The following is a 20,685-nucleotide window of genomic DNA, read 5'->3' as shown; positions in this document are numbered from 1 at the left end:
TGACACTGCACCATAATAGTTGGCCTTCTACATCTCTGCATCTTTCTAATGAATATGGATAATATACTACAGTTAATCATCTTTTTTCATACATACTCCAGTTGCAACAAAAATTAAGCGTTACGAAAACCATCAACAGCAACAAGGGTGAGGCCCATATGTAGACATCTTTACCGGGTGTATTACAACACTCAACAAAGATGAACTGGTTTTTGCCCATTATGCACAATAAAAGTATATATAACTGCACGAAGACACTTACAAATTAGGATTGGAGAGATTCCCAGGAACGCCTGTTGACAAGAGCTGTGGCAGCGAGAGTCTAAAATTAATTCCGGGTTACGAAGTAGTTCAATGGAGAGTATCTATTGTCATTGGTATTGCTATTTACACCTTCTTGAAAGTTTATTTGGATTTTGTGCTTTAAGATAATTCTGAATCAGAAGGAAAGTAATATTTTTGGGGGAAAATTTATTGTGACTGTCAGTATTATCAAAAAGGTTACTATATACATATTACGTTTTCAAGGAGCGTTTACTGTTTCGACAAATTTATCAGCAATGAGCTCTCTCGCTAATGAAATGCATTAACACTAATAATCAAAACTGTTCATACCACTAGTAGTGAATCTATTATGTTGATAAAGAATATATTGACATTTATCATATATGTCACACATTCGCAATAAATTATAATATGCATATGGATAATTGCAGCTCATATTTTATAAATGGTTGTTTTACTCTTCACTGTGCACTTCTCTATACAAATTTACTTTAGGGCAAGGGAGCAAGGAATATTCGTCACAAAGTGGTATGGAGAAATTCAGCAGCATAAATGTCGGGGAGGGAGCGACTTCTCAGAGCGCCTAGGTCCCTGGTGGAGGGGGCCCAAATAAAGCCTCGTAATTATTATTATTATTATTATTATTAAAATTATTATTATTATTATTATTATTATTATTATTATTATTATGTTTTGGCACAGGAAAATAAATATCTGTTTATATATTTGTATACAAAATATTTTCCATCAAACCTTAAACTATCAAGGGCCCCTCAAAGGGCCTAGCCCCCGAGCCCCTAAATGCTGAAGTAGGATGCTAGGGAAACAATTATATCAAGAAACGATGTTATATATAATTCAAACTTAATACATTCGTAGCAATTACAGAAGCTTGCTACACAAGAGATTCGTGTTTTTCACTGTAGATCTGCACTGTTATCGTTCTGTGAGACCAACAATTAATAGAATATAAGTTTAACAACTTGCTTAAGTAGAATAAAATGATATATCATATTTCTATCGGTGATAAATAAAATATGCACAAAGTACATAATTTTTCATTATCATGTGCATTTACACAGGATTACATAAGCGTACAGAAACGACACTCTTTGAGAAGTTACCAATACTCCACTGTGATATGCTTAGGTTGGGTGATATCACACTGCTCTGAATTAATTACATTCAAGACAATCACCACCGTATCTGTGATTTTTGAGGCTCACGAGAGGTTTGGTCAAAGGAAAGAAACTCATTCGCCACCGTTACCTAAACATGTTTAGATTTTTTTGTTTTTTTCTCTCTCTCTTGGGTTGAGGTTTTGGCTCGTCCTTTGAAAGTCTAGCTAAGGAGGGAAAGTCGACCCCTGAGTTGGCGTGGGGGCTAGTACCATGGGCAAAGCCTCTTCTTCTTCTGGGTTGCAACATTTTGGCATTGATGTCTATGGCCGCCCAGGCTGCATTCTTCGTTTCTTCAAATGCCCCCCCCCCCCCCGCCCTTAGTTGTTGTTACTACTGTAACTACAAAAGTCAACATGAACATCAGGAGAAGGGGCTGCTCTGCTGTTGGGAAGGAACTCTGTGGTGTCCTTGTCCTCACAAGAAAACAAGACCAGGTGACTGACTTGGCTGAGTATGGATCAGGTTGCCGATATTGCTGGAATAGGGGACCAATGAGGCGCAGGATGGACACGACATCGTTAAATCTGCAGGGTTCTCGTCTCCACAGGACACACTGTTGTCACCAATGGCAAACTTATTGGTAGGTCAAACGCCCTGTGAGGGGGGGGGGGGGACAAGAGAGTTGCAATCCTAAATACCAGACCAGCATGTATGTACCATTTGGTCATCCTTCCCCAGTTAACAATTCAGTAAGGTCACTTCTCAATGGGAGGGGAAAAGCCATTCGACCAAGACCAGGAGTTCACATCCTCACACGACTTGTTCATGGTTATATTGGACCATACTTTCATAACTCGGGCCATTGGCAATACTCCAGACAAATTTAGTTGCTATGTTATCTCCCTCTCTCCGCCAGCCTCTTCTTTCCTCTACGTCACTATTACTAACATCATTATTTTTACCCCCTCTCTCTGTCTTCAGTACTGGGCATATACATTCGAGCCCAAGACCCAAAGACAAGTATTTGGAGTAATGGAGTACTCATCTACTGACGCCTTTGAATAGGACACACCAATAGCGTAGCCCAGCCTTCACCAGATGCGCCATTTTTTTGCTGGCCTTTGAAGTGATGACCATGACTTCTGTCAAATTAGAAATTATTAGAGTTGGGGTGGAAGGGACTTTTTTATTGATCATACCCACGTGAAAAACATTCCTGAAGGAGTTTTTAAGTGCGCGTTCATACTCAAGTAAACTAGTCAGTAACCGCGAAAACAATTATGCATAAGTTATCAAGGAAAATTAATTTCTTTTACCAATATATCATACTATTAAAGTATGATTCCTATGGTTTCGCTATTGGCCCGACGAGTGAACTGAACGTACTAACGGTACTTAGCCGGGTGAATTACACATAAATATTTTTCTCTTCATATCTTAATTCAATTAATAGTGTTAGGGATCTTTGTCCTTTGGTATAAGCATGAGTAAGAAATTTCACTCCTGCACAATGTATGATGAATTAAAATACATGTATTGAGTAGTTTCCAAATGCTCTTTGTCTACCATAAAGTATTACGAAGTGCGTCTACGTATTTAAGTATGCCCACTATTGTAAACTCACATGAATGGGGAGAAATGTATATAGCGGTTCATGAATGCAGTATATCAATGAACATTCATACATTAGATACCACCTAACGAACAAAATAGCAAGAACAGAAAAAAAAATCAACAAAACAAATGAATGGATTGTAATGCCGTAACAAAGAAAATCCAAAGCTGGGGATCTAGTATTTCAATGGTTAATGGTTAAAAACAAAATAAATGTGCTAGACATGAAATGTACTGGAGGATGGAGTAGGATGGAGTTGGAATGGGTAAAGTGGAATGGAGGTAGAGAGGACGAGTAAATGGGTTAAGGTAGGAATAAGCAAAGAGGGAATTAGATCACGTGAAGGATATGCATGCGTTTGAGGAAGGAGAACAAGTCAAAGGAGAAAGTGTGGGATTCCGTAAGGATGTCTATTAGGTGTGAGGTTGGGGAAGGGAGGATAAGCGAGGGGAAATTGAGGCAAGGGCTGCATTACAACGTGGACTGGATAGCAGATGTGTGGGATTGTAAGAGGAACACTACATAAGGAACATATGGGCGGATAAGATTGTGACATGATATAGGAATGCGTAAGGCAGGTGTGGCCAATCCGCAAGCAGGCAAGAACCGTTTCCCAGCGTCTGCTCTGATTGAATGGGGCTGGTCAAGTGGAGTAATGGTTAATGGTTAATGGTTAAAAGCAAAATAAATGTACTAGACATCTAAGGTAGCACTATAGTAAATGGTAATGAAGGGTGGTTGAGTTAGTGATTAGTTGTCAAAGCTGGACAAAGGAATTGACGAGTAAATGGGTTAAGGTCGGGTAAGGTAATGTATAGGGGTTAGATCAAGTGAAGGATGTATATGCATTCGAAGAATGAAAACAGGTTGTCAAAGCAGAAAGTGTGAGAAGCTGTGGGAGGGATCACGAAAAATCGGTCCCATTTGGCTAGGCTAAATAGAGTATTTAAGAATTTTGTAGAGATGGGGGTAGGAGAAGGATGGGGGAGTGTGGAAGAGGGAGTAGTGTTGAGGGAGGTAGTGTTATGGGGAGGTGGACAATAAAGTTGTAAGGTAGTAATATGGGAGGATGGGGTAGTTGATGAAGAAGGTTGTGGGGGAATAGTTGTTGAAGTCGAACATGTTGGGAGAGTAGATGTCTCCTAGGGATACTGTACTAGTAGGCATTGAGGAGGGGGTATTAGTTGTAGCGTTCAGAGCCGTGGTCAAAGGAATGCCTGGGGTCAGGGAATCGGGCGAGTTTGAATTGGTGGAGCTATTTGATGAAGAGGCAATTGCCTCTAATAATGGTATGGTTAATGGTTAATGGTTAATGGTTATTGGTTATTCATTGTTGGCCATGATAAGCCTGGAGTATGTTGGGGAGAGAAAAGGTCCACCCCTCAGGGTCGCTTGAGGGATAAGGGCTAGACAACTAAAGCAGGGGAATACCGTGCCCATGGCTCCCTCAGGCCGTTCAGGACTGGCACAAAGTCAGCCTTTCATCCTTTCAGCACGGCTCTCACACCTCAGGAAGTGGATAGTAGAAGGGGTTAGTGAAGGGACAGAAAGGAAAAAGTAGGAGGGGAAAAAAATAGACCATGCAAAATTTGTTGAGTCGAGGGCTGAGTCCCAAGGTTGGGGAGTTCCCCAGCATTGGGTCCCAGTCTCCGCCTCCTAAGCCCCCCACGACAACAACGGGCAAGGGATTGGGGGGGTCAAGTGGAGTATGCAATTTATTGGTGAGAGAACTTGACAAGAAAGACTGCCAAATAACTATCATTAATCCGACACTATATATATATATATATATATATATATATATATATATATATATATATATATATATATAAAATCCTTAGCAACCCTAGCCTGGTAGTTGCATTTTGTCCTCGATAGAAAAATCTAAGGCCTATGGTTTTCATACTAATGGATTTAGGTCTATATTTTTGCTTTCTTCTTTCCCTTTAAAAATGCTTGAACATTGTTTCTGCTACTTCGTGCAATTACTGTTCACTGAATTTGTAGATGCAAAGTTGTTTTCTTCCATTTTTAAGGGGTTATATTGGATGAAAAAAAATAACCTATTTAGCAAAATAACCAACTATTAAGATATATGCATATATTATCAGTGTATTTTAGTGTTTACTACAGTATAATGCATTTCATAGGAATACAATAATTCTATATTTATACTGTCATTTGCAGGTATGGCATTCTTCTGTAGCTATATGTAGTTCGTCATACAGACTGAATTTTAAACAACTAATTCAATAAGCTTTAGTCAAGTTTTCATCCACCCTAAAAATCTTTCAAGGATACTGGGCCTTGAGTAATTGAGGAAACCAATTGTAGTCTGTAGTGCAAAAAGACTAAAAACCACTGCTTAATGCTATGTTACCCATTCTTTGTTAGTACATTCCACCATTTTCCTTGGAATGTAAAACACTAAGTAGATAAACTAATACCTGTAATGATCAACAGCAGATGAAACTTTTGCATGTGGTTAAAGAAACAACATCCTATCCCAAGATATAAGTATATTAAATATTGCACAAAGTATTTCCTTTGTGACTTGCTACTGAATTGTTAGATCAGCACTGAATGTAAAAGAAAATATCAAATTTTCATTTTGCTCAAAATTTCACGACACCAAATTTGTGAATACAAACAAATATAATTATGTGACAACATAATACCGAGCAAGGTATATCATAGCACAAGAATACATGAAGTGATCTGAACCAACATTTTTATTGCAACCTAACATTAATACAGAAGCTTGATTTCAACTAATTACTACATGTCAGGTACATCTTGACTGAAGCACTACAAGGACTGCTTCTTAGCTTGGCCATGTGTGAAAGGAACAGGAATCGATTATGCAGAAGGATACCCTGACAGGTTCTGCATCAAATCAAATCCCTTATATTTTCACATATTTTGGAAAATAGCATTACACAATTGACAGAGGTATGATATTACAGTATGGATTGGTTTATAATTCGGGAAATATAATATCAGTTATTGCTGTCAAAATGGCAATGGCTTCCTTCGAGTGACAAATTAGTAAAATAATAATTCATTAGCAGTCTATTCTTCAAATACCAGGTTGCAATAATTTTATCAAATAAAGTAAGACCACTTTAAAATACCCACCTAGTATCAGTAGTAATTGTAGTAGTTGTAGTTGCAGTCATAGTAGTAGTAAAAGAATAGTAATAGTAATAGTAATAGTAATAGTAATAGTAATAGAGTAGTAGTAGTAGTAGTAGTAGTAGTAGTAGTAGTAGTAGTAGTAGAAGTAGTAGTAGTAGTAGTAGTAGTAGTAGTAGTAGTAGTAGTAGTAGTAGTAGTAGTAGTAGTAGTAGTAATAGTGGTGGTAGTAGTAGTAGTAGTAATAATAGTGGTGGTAGTAGTAATAGTGGTGGTAGTAGTAATACTACAAGTTCCCTAGTAGTAAGCAGAAGCAATAAAAGACATATCAATAATGTGGTGATGTTAATTGTGTTGGTGTTGGCTGTATTGGTAATAGTAGAAAGTGTACTTGAATTCTATAATTTCATGATGCAGTTCAGCATTTTGAATTTATAGAACATTACTGGAAAATCTGAAGAATTATAATGTCCATATAATGTAATTCCACCAACACCTAGTTTAGTCTAATCAACAACAATTGCACAATAGTAAACAGTAAAAGAGTGCTATAGCAAAGAAACATTCAGCATGTCAACTTTATATAAAAAAGAGTAAGATGTCACCAATGTGCTGTGAAATGGTATTATTTTCTGAGAATATGTTAGTGCTAACTTTTCAGAACTATAGACAATGTAAAGATAATCCACAAAATGACCTTTTGGGATAGGTAATACTGTGTAATATTTCACAACTGTGGACTTTAACATTAAACACCTCTCATGTGAAATTGAGCATATCATTGCTGACAACTGAACTGAAACCATCAGCAGTCATCTTAAAATTTATGCAAGGAACACTAATCTCTAGCAAAAATAATTCAATTATTTCTCTAATGATATACTTCTCTATAAATACATTAATTTCTACCATCACAACATACAAATACTCCTGTACCATCCTATAACCAACAGATATTTCTTTTTAAAGTCAACCATACCAAATGCAACAACACAAATCTTCAGTAAATGTTTGCAGCATGGAAAAGGAGAAAGTGAGTCAAGACCAAAATCACATATAAAATTACAAGATCTTGTGAGTGTAAAAATCAGTTGATCTAACTGTAAATGTATAAGCAACTGCTTCCACTAACCACAATGTTAAAAACATTAGAAAATTAAGGACACAGAGGAAAAGAAGAAATTCATAAAAAAAAATTATGAGTTAAAGTTGCAAGAAAGATACACCATAAACAATGGCATTCCTTGCAAAAATTAAAGAGGACAAAGGTCAGGATTGGAAGATAAATACTGTAGTTTATAGATATATATATATATTTTTATGTTACCGTAACTATTCTTCACTGATATGACTTGTGTTCAACCTCGTCAATTTTTCACAGCCATACTTTGGCACAAACGCTGGCAATAAAAATTAGAAAAATAAATAATACTGATAATCAACAAAATAATACAAAACAATAAAACTATTTTTCAAATACCTGCATTGCTTTAAAACAGTCAGGTATATTGGATTAACTTTTGATTAACTATTCATGCTGTTATTAAAGGCTACATTTGTTAGAATGTGTATAAAAAATGAAAAAAGACATAACTCCATATCGGTAATAATAGTCAAGATTGAAACTATAAAATATAATAAACTTTATAAAAATAAGCCAGTTTTATGGCATTCTTTCACCCTTACACAGGGATTACTGAATATTTGTTTCAAGGGTCAAACACAAATGGTAAATTTCTACTACACAGAACAGCTGGTAAAATATCTGGAAACCACAACCACATTTCTAATTACACCTTACATACATCATTACAGGAAGTCAATACTATTACTAAAGCAAAAAGTATTTTAACAGACAATGCAAACTGTCTCCAGTCAGAGCTTCCACCACATAAAAGTCTAAGTGTAACTCTTACATTAGTTTGTCCCATACCAGCAGCTTGTTGAGAGTACACTCCTTTATCCACCAGATTCCTCCATGCTACTGTTTCAGATGTGATAACAAAAATAAAATGTAAAATTTGGCTATATCATCATGTGCATCTATTATTCAGAATACTGTATTACTTATAAAAGTGAAGCACGCAGTATGGTGGAGGCAGTGAAGGTACCTCTAACTATTTCAACTTATAACCTATGGCAGTGTGAGTAATGCCCATGTTAAAGAGAACAGGCAATATATTCTCTACATGATACTATGCACTATAACTTGAGTACAGCTGAAGAAGGCAAATAATAATTAATACAATATTCTACTGGCATGAATGACTACAAACCAAATTCTGAAAAATGAAATGCATTCCTTCCATATTTTCATATTTCATTACAACTTGAGTTAACTTTTCTTGTTACCAAATGAAATAATGGCTCTCTCTCCTGAATTCTTCCTACCATCAAATATTAGTAGCAGATGCACGAGTACCTGGTTGTATTCTATCCATAATTTCATGTTCACAAAATATACACACAAGTGAATTGTTATTTTTCTTTTGGTATGTAAGCCCATTTATCCAAACTAGCCATATAGTAAGAACACAATGCAAGGAAGAAGAAAAATAAGAAAAATAACAACATGAATAAGTTAGAAACAACTAGACTATATCAGAAAATACAAATACGAACAGTAATTAAAAGAAGAATAATACTTAGCATAAAAATGATCTACTACTGAATCAAACACTTTTACTCTGGAAGGCGTGTTACCCTTCATGTCTCAAAAATTAAGTGATCTTTAATTTAGCTTACATCATAATAGAGGGAAATATTGAAAAAGAAGAAAAAAAAGAAAAAGAAAAAAAAAAGAAAGAAAAGAAAAAAAAAAAAAAAAAAAAAAAAAATATGACAATGCAAATAACTCAATTCCCAGAATATGTAAACTATAACAACATCTGCTACAATAACAGAATTTCTAATCAACTTTTAATTTCACATATATCAGTTCAGTTTAAACATGGTGATATTTATACAATCACTCTATTTTTCAACATTGATTAACAAGTTTTTAATTCATGAAATACATACTTCTAAAAAATCAGGACTGCTTTATATAAAACTATAGCTCTTGCACATTCATGTAATAAATAGTATACATGTTTGGTTACATGCCATCATACAGTAGCTAATATCAATGTACAAAATTTGACCCTTCCAATGTATTTCCAGTAAATTATTGAAGACATAGTGAAGAATTAACTGTGCATAACTGGTATATGTTCATAAATATCATATATAATATATACATAATATATATATATATATATATATATATATATATATATATATATATATATATATATGTATTTATATGTATATATATGTATATATATGTATATATATGTATATATATGTATATATATGTATATACATGTATATACATGTATATATATGTATATATATATGTATATATATGTGTGTATATATATATATATATATATATATATATATATATATATATATATATATATATATATATATATAGATATATATATACACATATATATACATATATACACATATATATATATATATATATATATATATATATATATATATATATATATACATATATGTATATATATACATATATGCACATATATATACACACATACTCTGATTTGATGCAAATAATCTTTAATGCCTAGATAAAATATGATTCAATATAATTACCATTTCATTATAACCAGATTCAAAAAAACAAACTGCATTTACTTGTGATTATTGTTCACAAATTTATCAACATATTTTCATAGACCCTCTCAAAAATAAATCTACTCCTTCGGATTTCATTCAATATTACCATTAAACATTTTTTCTTCTACAACCATATATCATACCATTTATAATCAAGTTAATGAAACCGACAGTTAACCTTTTCTACAGAAAAAGTCTTCTGGTAATTTCTAACCACCAAAATATACGAAGAAACAATATCTATCAGCAACACCGCCCCTGCTACAAAAAAGGAAAAACATGAAGCCTCCATTCCTCTGCTATTCTTTCTTAGCTTAAGAAAATCACTGAATTTCACACACAAGGATCACAGACTACAAGCCAAGTCTAGGAAACAGATAATGTGCACTCAGATTCCAAGTTCAATGAGCTTCAGTTTGCTTAATGTGAGATGTCTTACAAAATATTCATCCAAAATATTACAACTATAAAGAAACCAACAAGTGAGACTCAACTTCTCAAAGTTAGTTCTTTTATCACAGAATTGTATGACTTAGGGAAAAGGGGAAAACAGTATCATTCACCCAGCACTCATAACCACAACATATCAACAATAGTATCAAAATGTTGCAGTTAACACTAATAAACATTCTGATAAAACACACTTGCCACAGGTATGTGTTCATAGGACACATGCGAGAGAGGGAAGGATAAGCAAGAAGAGAAGAGGAGAGAAAAGACAGGAAATGATAGGATAAGAGAGAAGAGAGGAGTGAGGGGTGAGGAGGGAGAATAGAGGAAGAGAAGAGGTAAGGAGAGAGAATGAGACAGAAGAGAAGTGAGGAGAGAATGAAAGAGAGAGAGAAAGAGAAGAGAGGTGAGGAGATAGAATGAGAAAGAAAGTGACTGTGTTCAATATTTCTTTCACACTTTCCCACATATACATAGTTCCTATAAAAATGAGATCAGTCAGATTATAAAAGAACTTATGTCTGAAATGGATTTGATCTTTACTCCAGGTCACGGAGATTGATAGTTGACTGTGGATCTGTAGTAGGGTCAGAGAGCAGATCATGTCCCATTAGCGTTTCTTGGTACAACTCACTAGTAACCGCATCATCCTGTTAAAGAAAAAACACAAACACAAATTACCATCAAAATAAATGTTCTGCGAAAAAAAAAAAAGTGACACAAGATCTAGATTAACTCCTCCATATATCAGAGTCAACAAGAGAACTTACTTGTAATAAAGTTGACTGAAGATGTGAAGTAGCTGGTAAGGTAACTGCTGATGCTGATAACACTACATCATTGGTGAAACTCACGACACCATCAGTACCTGTATACGATGATAAATTGTAATTTAATATTAATCTGAATTTAATATCTGTTATGAAGAAGAAGAAGAAGAAGAAGAAGAAGAAGAAGGAGAAGGAGAAGAAGAAAAGGAAAGGAAAATAAAAGAAGAAGTAAATGTTGAGTAAAGAAATATATTTGTTAGCAGGGCTGTGGAGTCTGTACTCAAAGCACCCGACTCTTGACTCCAATCCCTTGGTATTAAAACTTTACAAAATGGAGTTCATAAAAACTATAGGCTACCTTTTAATCCCATGTCATTAAAGGTTTGAGTCAAGTGGTTATAGTTATGCTAGTATGGCCTTTTTATTGTATATTCTTGGGGGAAGAAGAAGAAGAAGAAGAAGAAGAAGAAGAAGAAGAAGAAGAAGAAGAAGAAGAAGAAGAAGAAGAAGAAGAAGAAGAAGAAGAAGAAGAAGAAGAAGAAGAGGAAGAAGAAGAAGAAGAAGGAAAAAAATAAAAAAGTGGGATTTTTGGAATTTATGTTGAGGTCAGAGTCGGGGTCGGAGTGGGGAGTTTTTTACCGACTCCAGCAACACCAAATTCCTTCCGACTCCGACTCCACAGCCCTGTTTGTAAGAACAAATCCCCAAAAAGAAAAGAAAAGGAGAGGAGAGAAGGCTAACATAATTTCTTCTCATTTAATGTTCAATTATTTGTATCAATTTCTTTCACTATGGGGGTTTGGTAATTAAATAGCCAACATGCACAAAAAAGTAAAAAGGATAGTGCACATATTAACTTTCTTTCCACTTGCATCAATCTATTTTTTTCTAAGACTGTTTAACAATGATTTTTAGTCTTCTTCAAGAAAAACTATACTAATCTTAAACAGTACACACAAGGAAAGTAATATCAATTGCTATTTGCACTTTTCTCATACAAAAATTTATGAAAGGTATCCCATAATCAGTGCACCTGAATAATCAAGGCCAAAAATAGCTATTGTCCATCAACTGCATATATTTAGTTTGTCTTGGAAATAAAATTATGAATACAGTAATGCCATGCAGAGGAAAATGTAAAAGTCCCAGCATTAATGTAAAGTAATTGTTAGGTTTAAAACGGTAGACTAACATTATTTTAGAAATTTCAACATACTTTTCCTCCTAAGCAATAAATCTGCGTGAAACTGGTTATATTTTCTATTTTCCTCATTCATACAACCATACTCAGAATAAAATATATTCCCAGAAAGGTCAATTGACAAAATACAGTACTCATCTGCACTAAGATAGTTAATATAATTTTCTTTTATGTCTTTCAAACACAGGGGTACACCTTATAGGTAGCAGCTTCTTATAATCTGGCATTTGATGTGTTTAAAATTATTTTTCTTAATTTTCAGAAATTTGTCCCAAACATGGGGAATATGAACATTACTTATTTATGATGAGTCTGTAATGTTAGGAATATCAATAACAAAAGAGTGTGTCCACTCACCTGATATATGACATCCAAGTTCTGCCATTTTCTTTGCTAAATTCAACTGCTGTCTTTTTCTTGCTCTACGTGAACGGAGTATGTTACCAAGGACGTCAGTTCTTGCAGAGCCTCCAGACCCTGGCACTGAATCTTTTGATATAGTTGGCATATCAAGGGACTCTACTTCACTTTCCCCATTCCCTACAGCTGTATTACCCATAAGCGAGTCTGGCATACCAACATCCATGCCTTCGATGGCTTCTGCTGCAGCTCTCCCTTCCATCACGATAATGGGTGGAATGTTAGTACCATCTGCAAGAGTTGATTCAGATTATTTTTCATGTATAAAGTGTGCTTTCATTACTCTTAAAATCAAGTCACAGACATGCTTGCACACATACCCTTGTGTGAGTGCACACATGCAAGGCTGGCACATACACGTGTATGCATGTACACGCATACAAACACACAAAGAAAAGAGAGAAAGAAAAAGAAGAAAAAAAGGGGGATTTAAAAACTAAATCTATTTACTATCGACTCCTTAAAACTTTAACAGAGATTTTGAAAATAAGTGTGAGAAAACAATAAACATATAAATATATAAACAATATACATAGCTCATTTTAAGTCTGAATTTTTAATGTCATATTTAAGTGCATATTCTTTGGTAACTAAACATAGAATGTGTCATATACCTGCGCCAATGTCCCCATTAATGAGCTCAATACTTGAAAGCAATGTGGCATGGGTGTCCCCTGCATGAGAAGATGGTGCCAGTGATGAGGCTGGAACATTGGGGTCAAGAGTTGCAGAGGCTGACGTGGAACCACCAGCGGTCAGTGGCAGAAGGTGGTCCATCATGAGGTCCTTTTCCCCTAGTAGCGTTATATAATCCAATTGACTTGTATCTGTTGCTGTTGAGATATATATTAGGATTATGGACTTACATATAGTGCATCTCTTTTAAACCTCTCATATCAGAGCATAAAAAGTGCAATGAGAAACCTTAATAGATGTATACTGATTAAACTCACTCAGAATGGTGTGGTTCTTCAGCATGTGCTGACGGAGGTTGAACTTAGAATTATAACTCTTGTCACAGGTATCAATAGGGCAGTGATAAGTTACTTTATTATTGTTCTCTTTGGTTTTCCCTTCATGCTTCTTCAGGTGGACGTACAAACTGCTCTTTGCTGTAAATTTTGCATTGCAATCTGCAAGAGATAAAATATTTGTCTGAATTATAAATAAACATGATGGGATTTATATAAATCATACAAATATTACAACACAAAATAAGATAATAACTATACAATCCATGACACAGACAACTGAATTATGAAGTGGTGATTTTTTATTCCTTCAACTGAAATGTATAATTAGCTGAAGAAATTAAAACTAGTAATTATTTATGCAACAAAAGAAATCATTCACTAAGAAGAATTTGTTTCTCCATTACATACGTTCAACAGGACACTGGAAATTCCTGACACCAGTGTGGATGAGGAGATGGCCCTTTAAGTGTTCTGATCGCAAAAATGACTTTTGACATATGGTACAGGTGAATTTTCTGTCATTTGTATGCTTCCGCTGGTGGCGACTCAGTTTACTTGCACTTTGGAAAGACCAATTACAGCCCTGAAAATTAAAACAATAATTATTTATATATACTGCCAAGTATCAGGCATAGAATAAGCATAAATTTATGAATTTAAAAAAAATATATATATTTATTCTTTAAACCACGTATTATAACTTATTTAGAGATAAGATAAATGAAAAGTAGTACTATGTCAGCTTGTCTAATACAGTAACAATAACAAGTGTTCAATAAATAATTAATGGAAAAAGTATTGAGCATCTACCTCATATGTACACACAAATGGTCTCTGGCCAGTGTGTACCCTCATGTGAGCCTTTAGTCTACACGGTTTATCAAACTTCTTCCCGCATCCTGTCCACTGGCATCGCAGTTCTTCTTCCTTGTGATGACTGCGCATGTGTGAGGTTAGGGAATTTGGCGTGAAGTATGATTTACTGCAGCCATCAACTCCACATCTGTTAAACAAGTAATAATGTACAATAACATTAAGACATATTGACATACAAAGCTATTATTAATTCTTATTTAGACATTATTAACTGATCTAGTTAAATCATCATACAAGAGATATTCTGATCGAAGAAGAAAATGTTTTGTATTCTCTTTTTATGTGGGAGGTTGGTGTTTATTGTTTGAATGCAAAATATCCTAATAAAATAACTGTATTTCATATAACATTATCACTAATATCCAATCACAAAAGTATAAATTTATATCAATAGCATTACATCACAAAAGTTAATTTCATTGCAGAAACTAAAATTAAGTTTAAAACTATGATTAAGGTAAAATGTCCTGATTATGCAAAACTTACTTATATGGAGCCTCTACATCTTTGTGGGTCTTCATATGGACCTCTAACTCTCTCCTTGTATGAAATGCTTTTGTACATTCTGGCAGTGAACACATCCAGCACTTTGGTCTTTGATGTAATCGAAGATGTGTGTTGAGGTTGTACACAGTAGTGAACCTTCTATTGCAGTTAGGTTCGGAGCACTGAAATTAGAATACATAAACAGATAAATTACAGGCATTGAACTGCATTTTTTTCTTTTCACATTTAAACTAAGGGGTAAAAGGGATATATCTATTCTTTTTCCTTTTCTTATATTTACTCATATAATGACACCATGAAATCTGACTCAACAAATCAAGTTACAAAAAAATCAAGTAGGAAACTGACTGCATGGCTAATAAAATATCATAGTGTTATTCCCTGACTGTTCCTTGTTTGATATGTAGTAATTTCTTCAACTCTGCATTTATAAACCTTGTAAAAAATAAAATGTTTGGGTAGAACCTCTGGTATCCCAATACCTCTTCTACATCAACTGATATTATCCAAAATGTTGCACAAGACTGATGGTGAAAGATTTAAAAAGCCAAATCATGAAATAAGATGTAGCAGGGGCTGCAAGATCAAACTGAAGAAAAAAGTATACTCACTGCAAAATCTCTTCTCTTAAGATGTGTTTCAATATGTCTTTTCAGCTTATACCATGTGTAAAAAGCCCAATCACAATTTTCATAGCTGCATTTATAAGGTCGGATTCCATTGTGACTTAAAAGATGTACCTTTGAACGAAAAGAACCAACTTAATTAACAATTATATTTGTACAAATATTTTGCAAATGTAAGATGAAGAAATATATACAATATGTTTCCTTTACAACTTAATGCCATAAAGATTAAGATAACAGTGATGAGGTCACATATGCAGATGTAGTAGTTTCAGTTCATAAAACAACAAAAAAAAAACTTCTAAATGCTTCATTGATTACCTTTAATGATGAAAGCTTGGGGAAATGTTTACAGCAACCTTTTATTGGACAGAGCCAACGCTTCCCACCTTGTGGCGAAGGTTCACACTGCAGTGAATCTATATGAATACCTAATTCTTCCAAAGCCTTGTCTGCAACCTCATCTGAAACTACAGTAACAGAAATTAGATACTTCAATAACTAATAAAATTAATAGGGACTATGTGACCATCATGGAAATTTCAGTGGGATTAAGAAGATATCTCCTCAATGCCAGGTAGAAATGTCAAATTAAAGTTCATGCTTCCAGCCTGAAGACTGCCAGGTTTGAATTGCAGAATTCATATCTTAATTTGTGAAGCATAATCTACATTAGGACCATATATAAAGACATTACATGAAAGCAATATTCAATACAATTAATACATTGCCAATTTGTAAGTACCTGAAGAATACGTATCATTAGAATACTTAATAAGAGTCTTTTACTGTAAATATACATACACCCTACTAAAGCTAATACACTTTCTTGATAAACCTAAAAAAAATGTCCTAGAGGAAGGGGTTCCACATTTCTTCTTAAGCAGATTGGTTTGAACACTGCATTTTGTGGAAATTTGAGGTACTGTGTTATATATATTTAGTAATGTATATATTTTTCATTACTCTTTTCTATAAATATATACAAAAACTTAATAAGGCACAACATAACACATTACAGTCAACAAATAAAAATTATAAAATACCTACTTAAAACTTACCAAAAAGCATTGCCTGAAGTAAAAGCTTTGTAATGTGTTGCCCTGAAGCTCCATCTTTTGTTGTCCTTCATTTGATCTCTTGCCTTCTTCACCCACAAACCTTTACCCAGATGGCTTACACCTCTCACATTCTCACCATATCCTTATGCATAGTAAACTGCTATCAATCTGATGTTTTTCCCAAGTATAATACTATCCCATGTAGCCTTTTCATACATCGTATATCACAGAAATTTGAACAAGTTAACAAGTTACAATGAAATGGTACTTAAACATGTAATAAACATCAAAGGTTCATCAAAGGCTTATGTGCAAGTTGAAGTCATACATAAAGTTAAAGTTGCCTATGCTTTTTCCTATCACTTTCACTTATATTTACATTTTATGTGAAAATAAAGGAAAAGGGAAAAGAAATTGGGAAACCTGACTCACCTTAAATTACCCATAGAGAAACCAAATTAGGATCTAATTAAGAAGTAAACCTCTACTAGACTTTAAGTCATTCACATACCTATACACATTTCAGGGTTTTCATCATTAACATCTTCATCATTCTGTGTAGTTGTTGATGAGGAAGGAGAATGTGCAGAGGTCTGAAGAAGGTCTCCAGACACTAAAGATGAGGCAGACAGCGTGTCTAAGACAGAAGGGACCGAGACCATGGTAGGTGGAGCACCAGGTCGCAGAGAAAGCCCCACGCCTTCGTTTTTCACTGTGAAAAGATGTTCTTAGTTTCAAATATAAAAACTTGTGTGTATGTGTGTAAAAGTAACAATATGTTTCATGAGTAGATAAAAAAGTATGACTTTGTTTTTGTGTGTGTGTGTGTGTGTGTGTGTGTGTGTGTGTGTGTGTGTGTGTGTGTGTGTGTGTGTGTGTGTGTGTGTGTGTGTGTGTGTGTGTGTGTGTGTGAGTGTGTTTGTACTGTATATTTTGTGTGCTGTAAATTATGTTACATACTACATTTAGTTTTAAGTCATCTACCTACAAGTAGAAATTATAGTAATGATAATGATAACAATAACAATTTAATAATAATAATAATAATAATAATAATAATAATAATAATAATAACAACAACAAAAATAACAACACTAATAAATAGGTAAATATAACGATTTTTCACATGAAAAAATAATAATAAATATAAGAGTTGGAAAAGAGAAAATTATTTTTTCTTTTATTTCAAGTAATTCAGCAATAAAAAAATACCAAAAAATTAATCAATAAACAAAGAAAATAAATAAACACTGCACACTCATCATAGTTTCTCAAGTACTTACACTGTGATTTGTCAGGTGAGGTGATGACAGGTAAGCGTGAACCTCTGCCATCTGAACTAGTAGATGGTGGTGAAGAATCCATCTGGGTTTTCTGTGTAGCTAAACTGGTCTGTATCCCTTTGGCAGTTGTTAAGACAGCTCCTGATGTAATTGGGGGTTTTCCTGTTAGCCCTGAGGCTGAAGTAGTTACAAAAACTGGTGCTGTTCCTATTAAAGATGACCCTACACTGTTACATGTGACAATAGCACTACTTGTATTTGGACTCAAAGCACTTGTAACAGGAGTAGATCTAGCAGTTGCAGCAGCTTGTCTCAATAATGCAAGTGGTCCCTGCTGCATTCTTGATATGGGAGCCTTAACCTCCTGAAGGACCTGGTTAATCTCAAAGTTTTGAGGCCCAGAACTACCATCTTTCCCTCCAGACTTAGCCTGGCGGGCTGTCCCCTGATGTACTTCTTGAATTAATCTATGCGCTGTGTGTGCTGAGCGCAGCAACTGTTGTGGAGTGAGTCCCAGTGGTTCCAGGTGTAGCTCCTGAATACTTGAAACAGCTCTAACTAAATCACAGGTATTAATCTTGAAGACAGTGTGTTTCTTATTTGATGAAACAATGTTGACTGTTGTGAGATTTGCTTTACGATCTACAGTAATTGTTACATTAGCAGTACCAGGCTTGTTTGGAGGCTGTACTGCAACTACCTTCAATGGAGTCAGAGTTAATGGAGTACTTTCTTTTGGGACCCCAATAGTCTTGGGTGCCATACTGTTTGGCTGGGGTGCCTGTTGCTGGATCTGTTGTCCTGGTGTAATAAGGGGTCTCAGAATGAAAGCTGGTCTTGGCAACTGTGCCCCACCTGCTGTTGTTGTTGGAGTAGCACTGGTGGGCACAACAGTAGCTGAAGATGAAACTGGTGGTGCTGCTAATCGCAGCTGAACCATTCCAACTGGTAACTTCTTTAATTCTGCTCTAACCAGACCTGAAGGAATTTTAAGTAGCCCTTTTGGAGCCATATTGATGGATGTGGTAGTAGTTGTAGTTGCTGCAGTAAGATTTACCATTGTACTGTTGACAGGAGTGTGTATCAAGTTACTACTGTTGGTAGTCACTGTCCTAGACATAATATTATTTATGTCACTAACATCCAGTATTGAAATAGGAACAGAAGTTGAATATGCATGTGAAGTTGCAGTTGACAGAGTGGTTTGTGGAGGTGGCATGACAGTTGATGTCTGTTGACTTAGAGAAAAAGTATTAGGTGTAGTCTTATCCTGAGATACTTGGTTCTCTTTGGGTTCCAGTTTTACTAAAAATGTTCCAGGTGATATGCTCCTTTCTGGCTTTGGGGGAGTTTTGTTTAGGTTCTCAAGCATGTCACTTGCACTTGAACTCTCAATCTCCAGTGTATCGTTTGAGGCATCCATTGCTAATATGCTTGAGAGCTTGCTGTCAACCTCACTGTTAGGACTAGCAAGAATATCCTGTGGCAAGGTGCTGCTGTCATCGCAACCTCGTGTCCCAAAAGGATGAAAATTAAAATCTTCTTCAATCTGATTTGTAACCTCCCTGTTCCTCTGGGTCTCAGCCTTCACTGGGGTTTCATCAAAACCCAGTGGCCTTGATGCCATATTTTCAATTTCCTGTGGGCTCATGAGTTTGATGGGCTGAATGTTCCTTACCATAAGGTCGAGCTCGTCGGTGGACTCCTGGCTTGTGCTTGCATCCTGTGTGCTTGATGACAGGGGGTCACTGCATTCCATTGGCTCCGGCAGAGATTCGCCTTCTCCAATGGCTGATCCTGAACCTACCGTTTCCTTCTTTTCCATTGTGACAGCCAGGAGCAATTCCTGGGCATGCCTCGCCCATTCTTCCTGAGCCCCCGGTAAGAGCAATTCTTCAAACAGGCCTCTATCTTCAGATGATAATGAGGGCATATTTTCTATCTTTTTGGCCCCACATTTCTTGTTCTGATCCGTCAAAAGCAACTCCTCGAATAAACCCTTGTCTACCTGCATCAGCGTTTCTAACTTTTTGGTGAAGCTATTTCGGCGACTCCCACTTCCACTAAGGTTGTCACCCATATCTGGGAACGTAAACTGGCTAGGTAATGCATTACTTGATGTACCTGCATCACTTGCTCCATCTTTGGAAAATACAAGCCCATAGTCCTGGCCACCCACGTGGAACTGCACACTACTCTTGAGATTAAAAAGGTCACTGATGTCAATTTCTGAAGGCTTGATCTCAGAGTCAAAGTCAAAGCTTGACAAACTGTCACTCCGCGTTTTGAGCCATTCCTCGATGTGCTGGAGGTCAGCCCCCAAATCACTGGTTGGATCCACATCTTCCTCGCCCGCCCTCAGCATCCCATTTATAACGTTATCACTGTCACAATTCCCATTAATACCCCCGCTATCACTGCCGCCATGTTGCGTTGTGGCGTTGCTTATGGAGGGCGTTCGGGATAGAGGCGCAACCCCTTGCCCATCACACCCCGCCGTTTCACTACCTCCATTCTTGAGGATGAACACACGTCTAACCTCCCCAACATCGTCGCGTGAAATGTTTAGGGTTCCGTTGTGTGACATGTGAACCCCCGTCTCGGAGTTACTATGGGGTCTTCCGAGAGAACAAGGATCAATGGGAAGCTCGCGCGCTAGACGGAGGCGGCC

The 20,685-nt window shown here is 35.6% G+C and overlaps 1 protein-coding gene across 1 annotated transcript; it reads right to left on the bottom strand.

The window, feature by feature from the left end:
• Nucleotides 1-1,200: 1,200 nt before the first annotated feature.
• LOC125028983 lies at nucleotides 1,201-20,645 on the bottom strand. Its single transcript, XM_047618671.1, has 13 exons — nucleotides 18,015-20,645; nucleotides 17,243-17,443; nucleotides 15,992-16,140; nucleotides 15,656-15,784; nucleotides 15,024-15,205; nucleotides 14,472-14,664; nucleotides 14,070-14,244; nucleotides 13,641-13,820; nucleotides 13,302-13,520; nucleotides 12,625-12,918; nucleotides 11,067-11,164; nucleotides 10,840-10,946; nucleotides 1,201-2,548 (listed from the first exon to the last, which is right to left on the bottom strand). Exons 1-13 carry the CDS (start codon nucleotides 20,599-20,601, stop codon nucleotides 2,452-2,454), a joined length of 4,611 nt encoding a protein of 1,536 aa, XP_047474627.1. The 5' UTR covers nucleotides 20,602-20,645; the 3' UTR covers nucleotides 1,201-2,451.
• Between the last annotated feature and the right edge of the window lie 40 nt (nucleotides 20,646-20,685).

The sequence above is a fragment of the Penaeus chinensis genome, chromosome 9 (genome assembly GCF_019202785.1).
Source record: "Penaeus chinensis breed Huanghai No. 1 chromosome 9, ASM1920278v2, whole genome shotgun sequence".
Lineage (NCBI taxonomy): Eukaryota > Metazoa > Arthropoda > Malacostraca > Decapoda > Penaeidae > Penaeus > Penaeus chinensis.
Note: the sequence above shows the minus strand (reverse complement) of the source record. Positions and strands in the feature narration are given on the sequence as shown.

Bases quoted from the DNA above. Each gene is read 5' to 3' on its own strand.
- LOC125028983 (XM_047618671.1), bottom strand. From the start codon at position 20,601: ATGTCACACAACGGAACCCTAAACATTTCACGCGACGATGTTGGGGAG. The intron at 16,141-17,242 runs GTATGTGAATGA...CTGTTACTGTAG, and splicing joins AAACCCTGAAATGTGTATAG to TTTCAGATGAGGTTGCAGAC. The intron at 13,521-13,640 runs GTGAGTTTAATC...ATATCTCAACAG, and splicing joins GAAGAACCACACCATTCTGA to CAACAGATACAAGTCAATTG.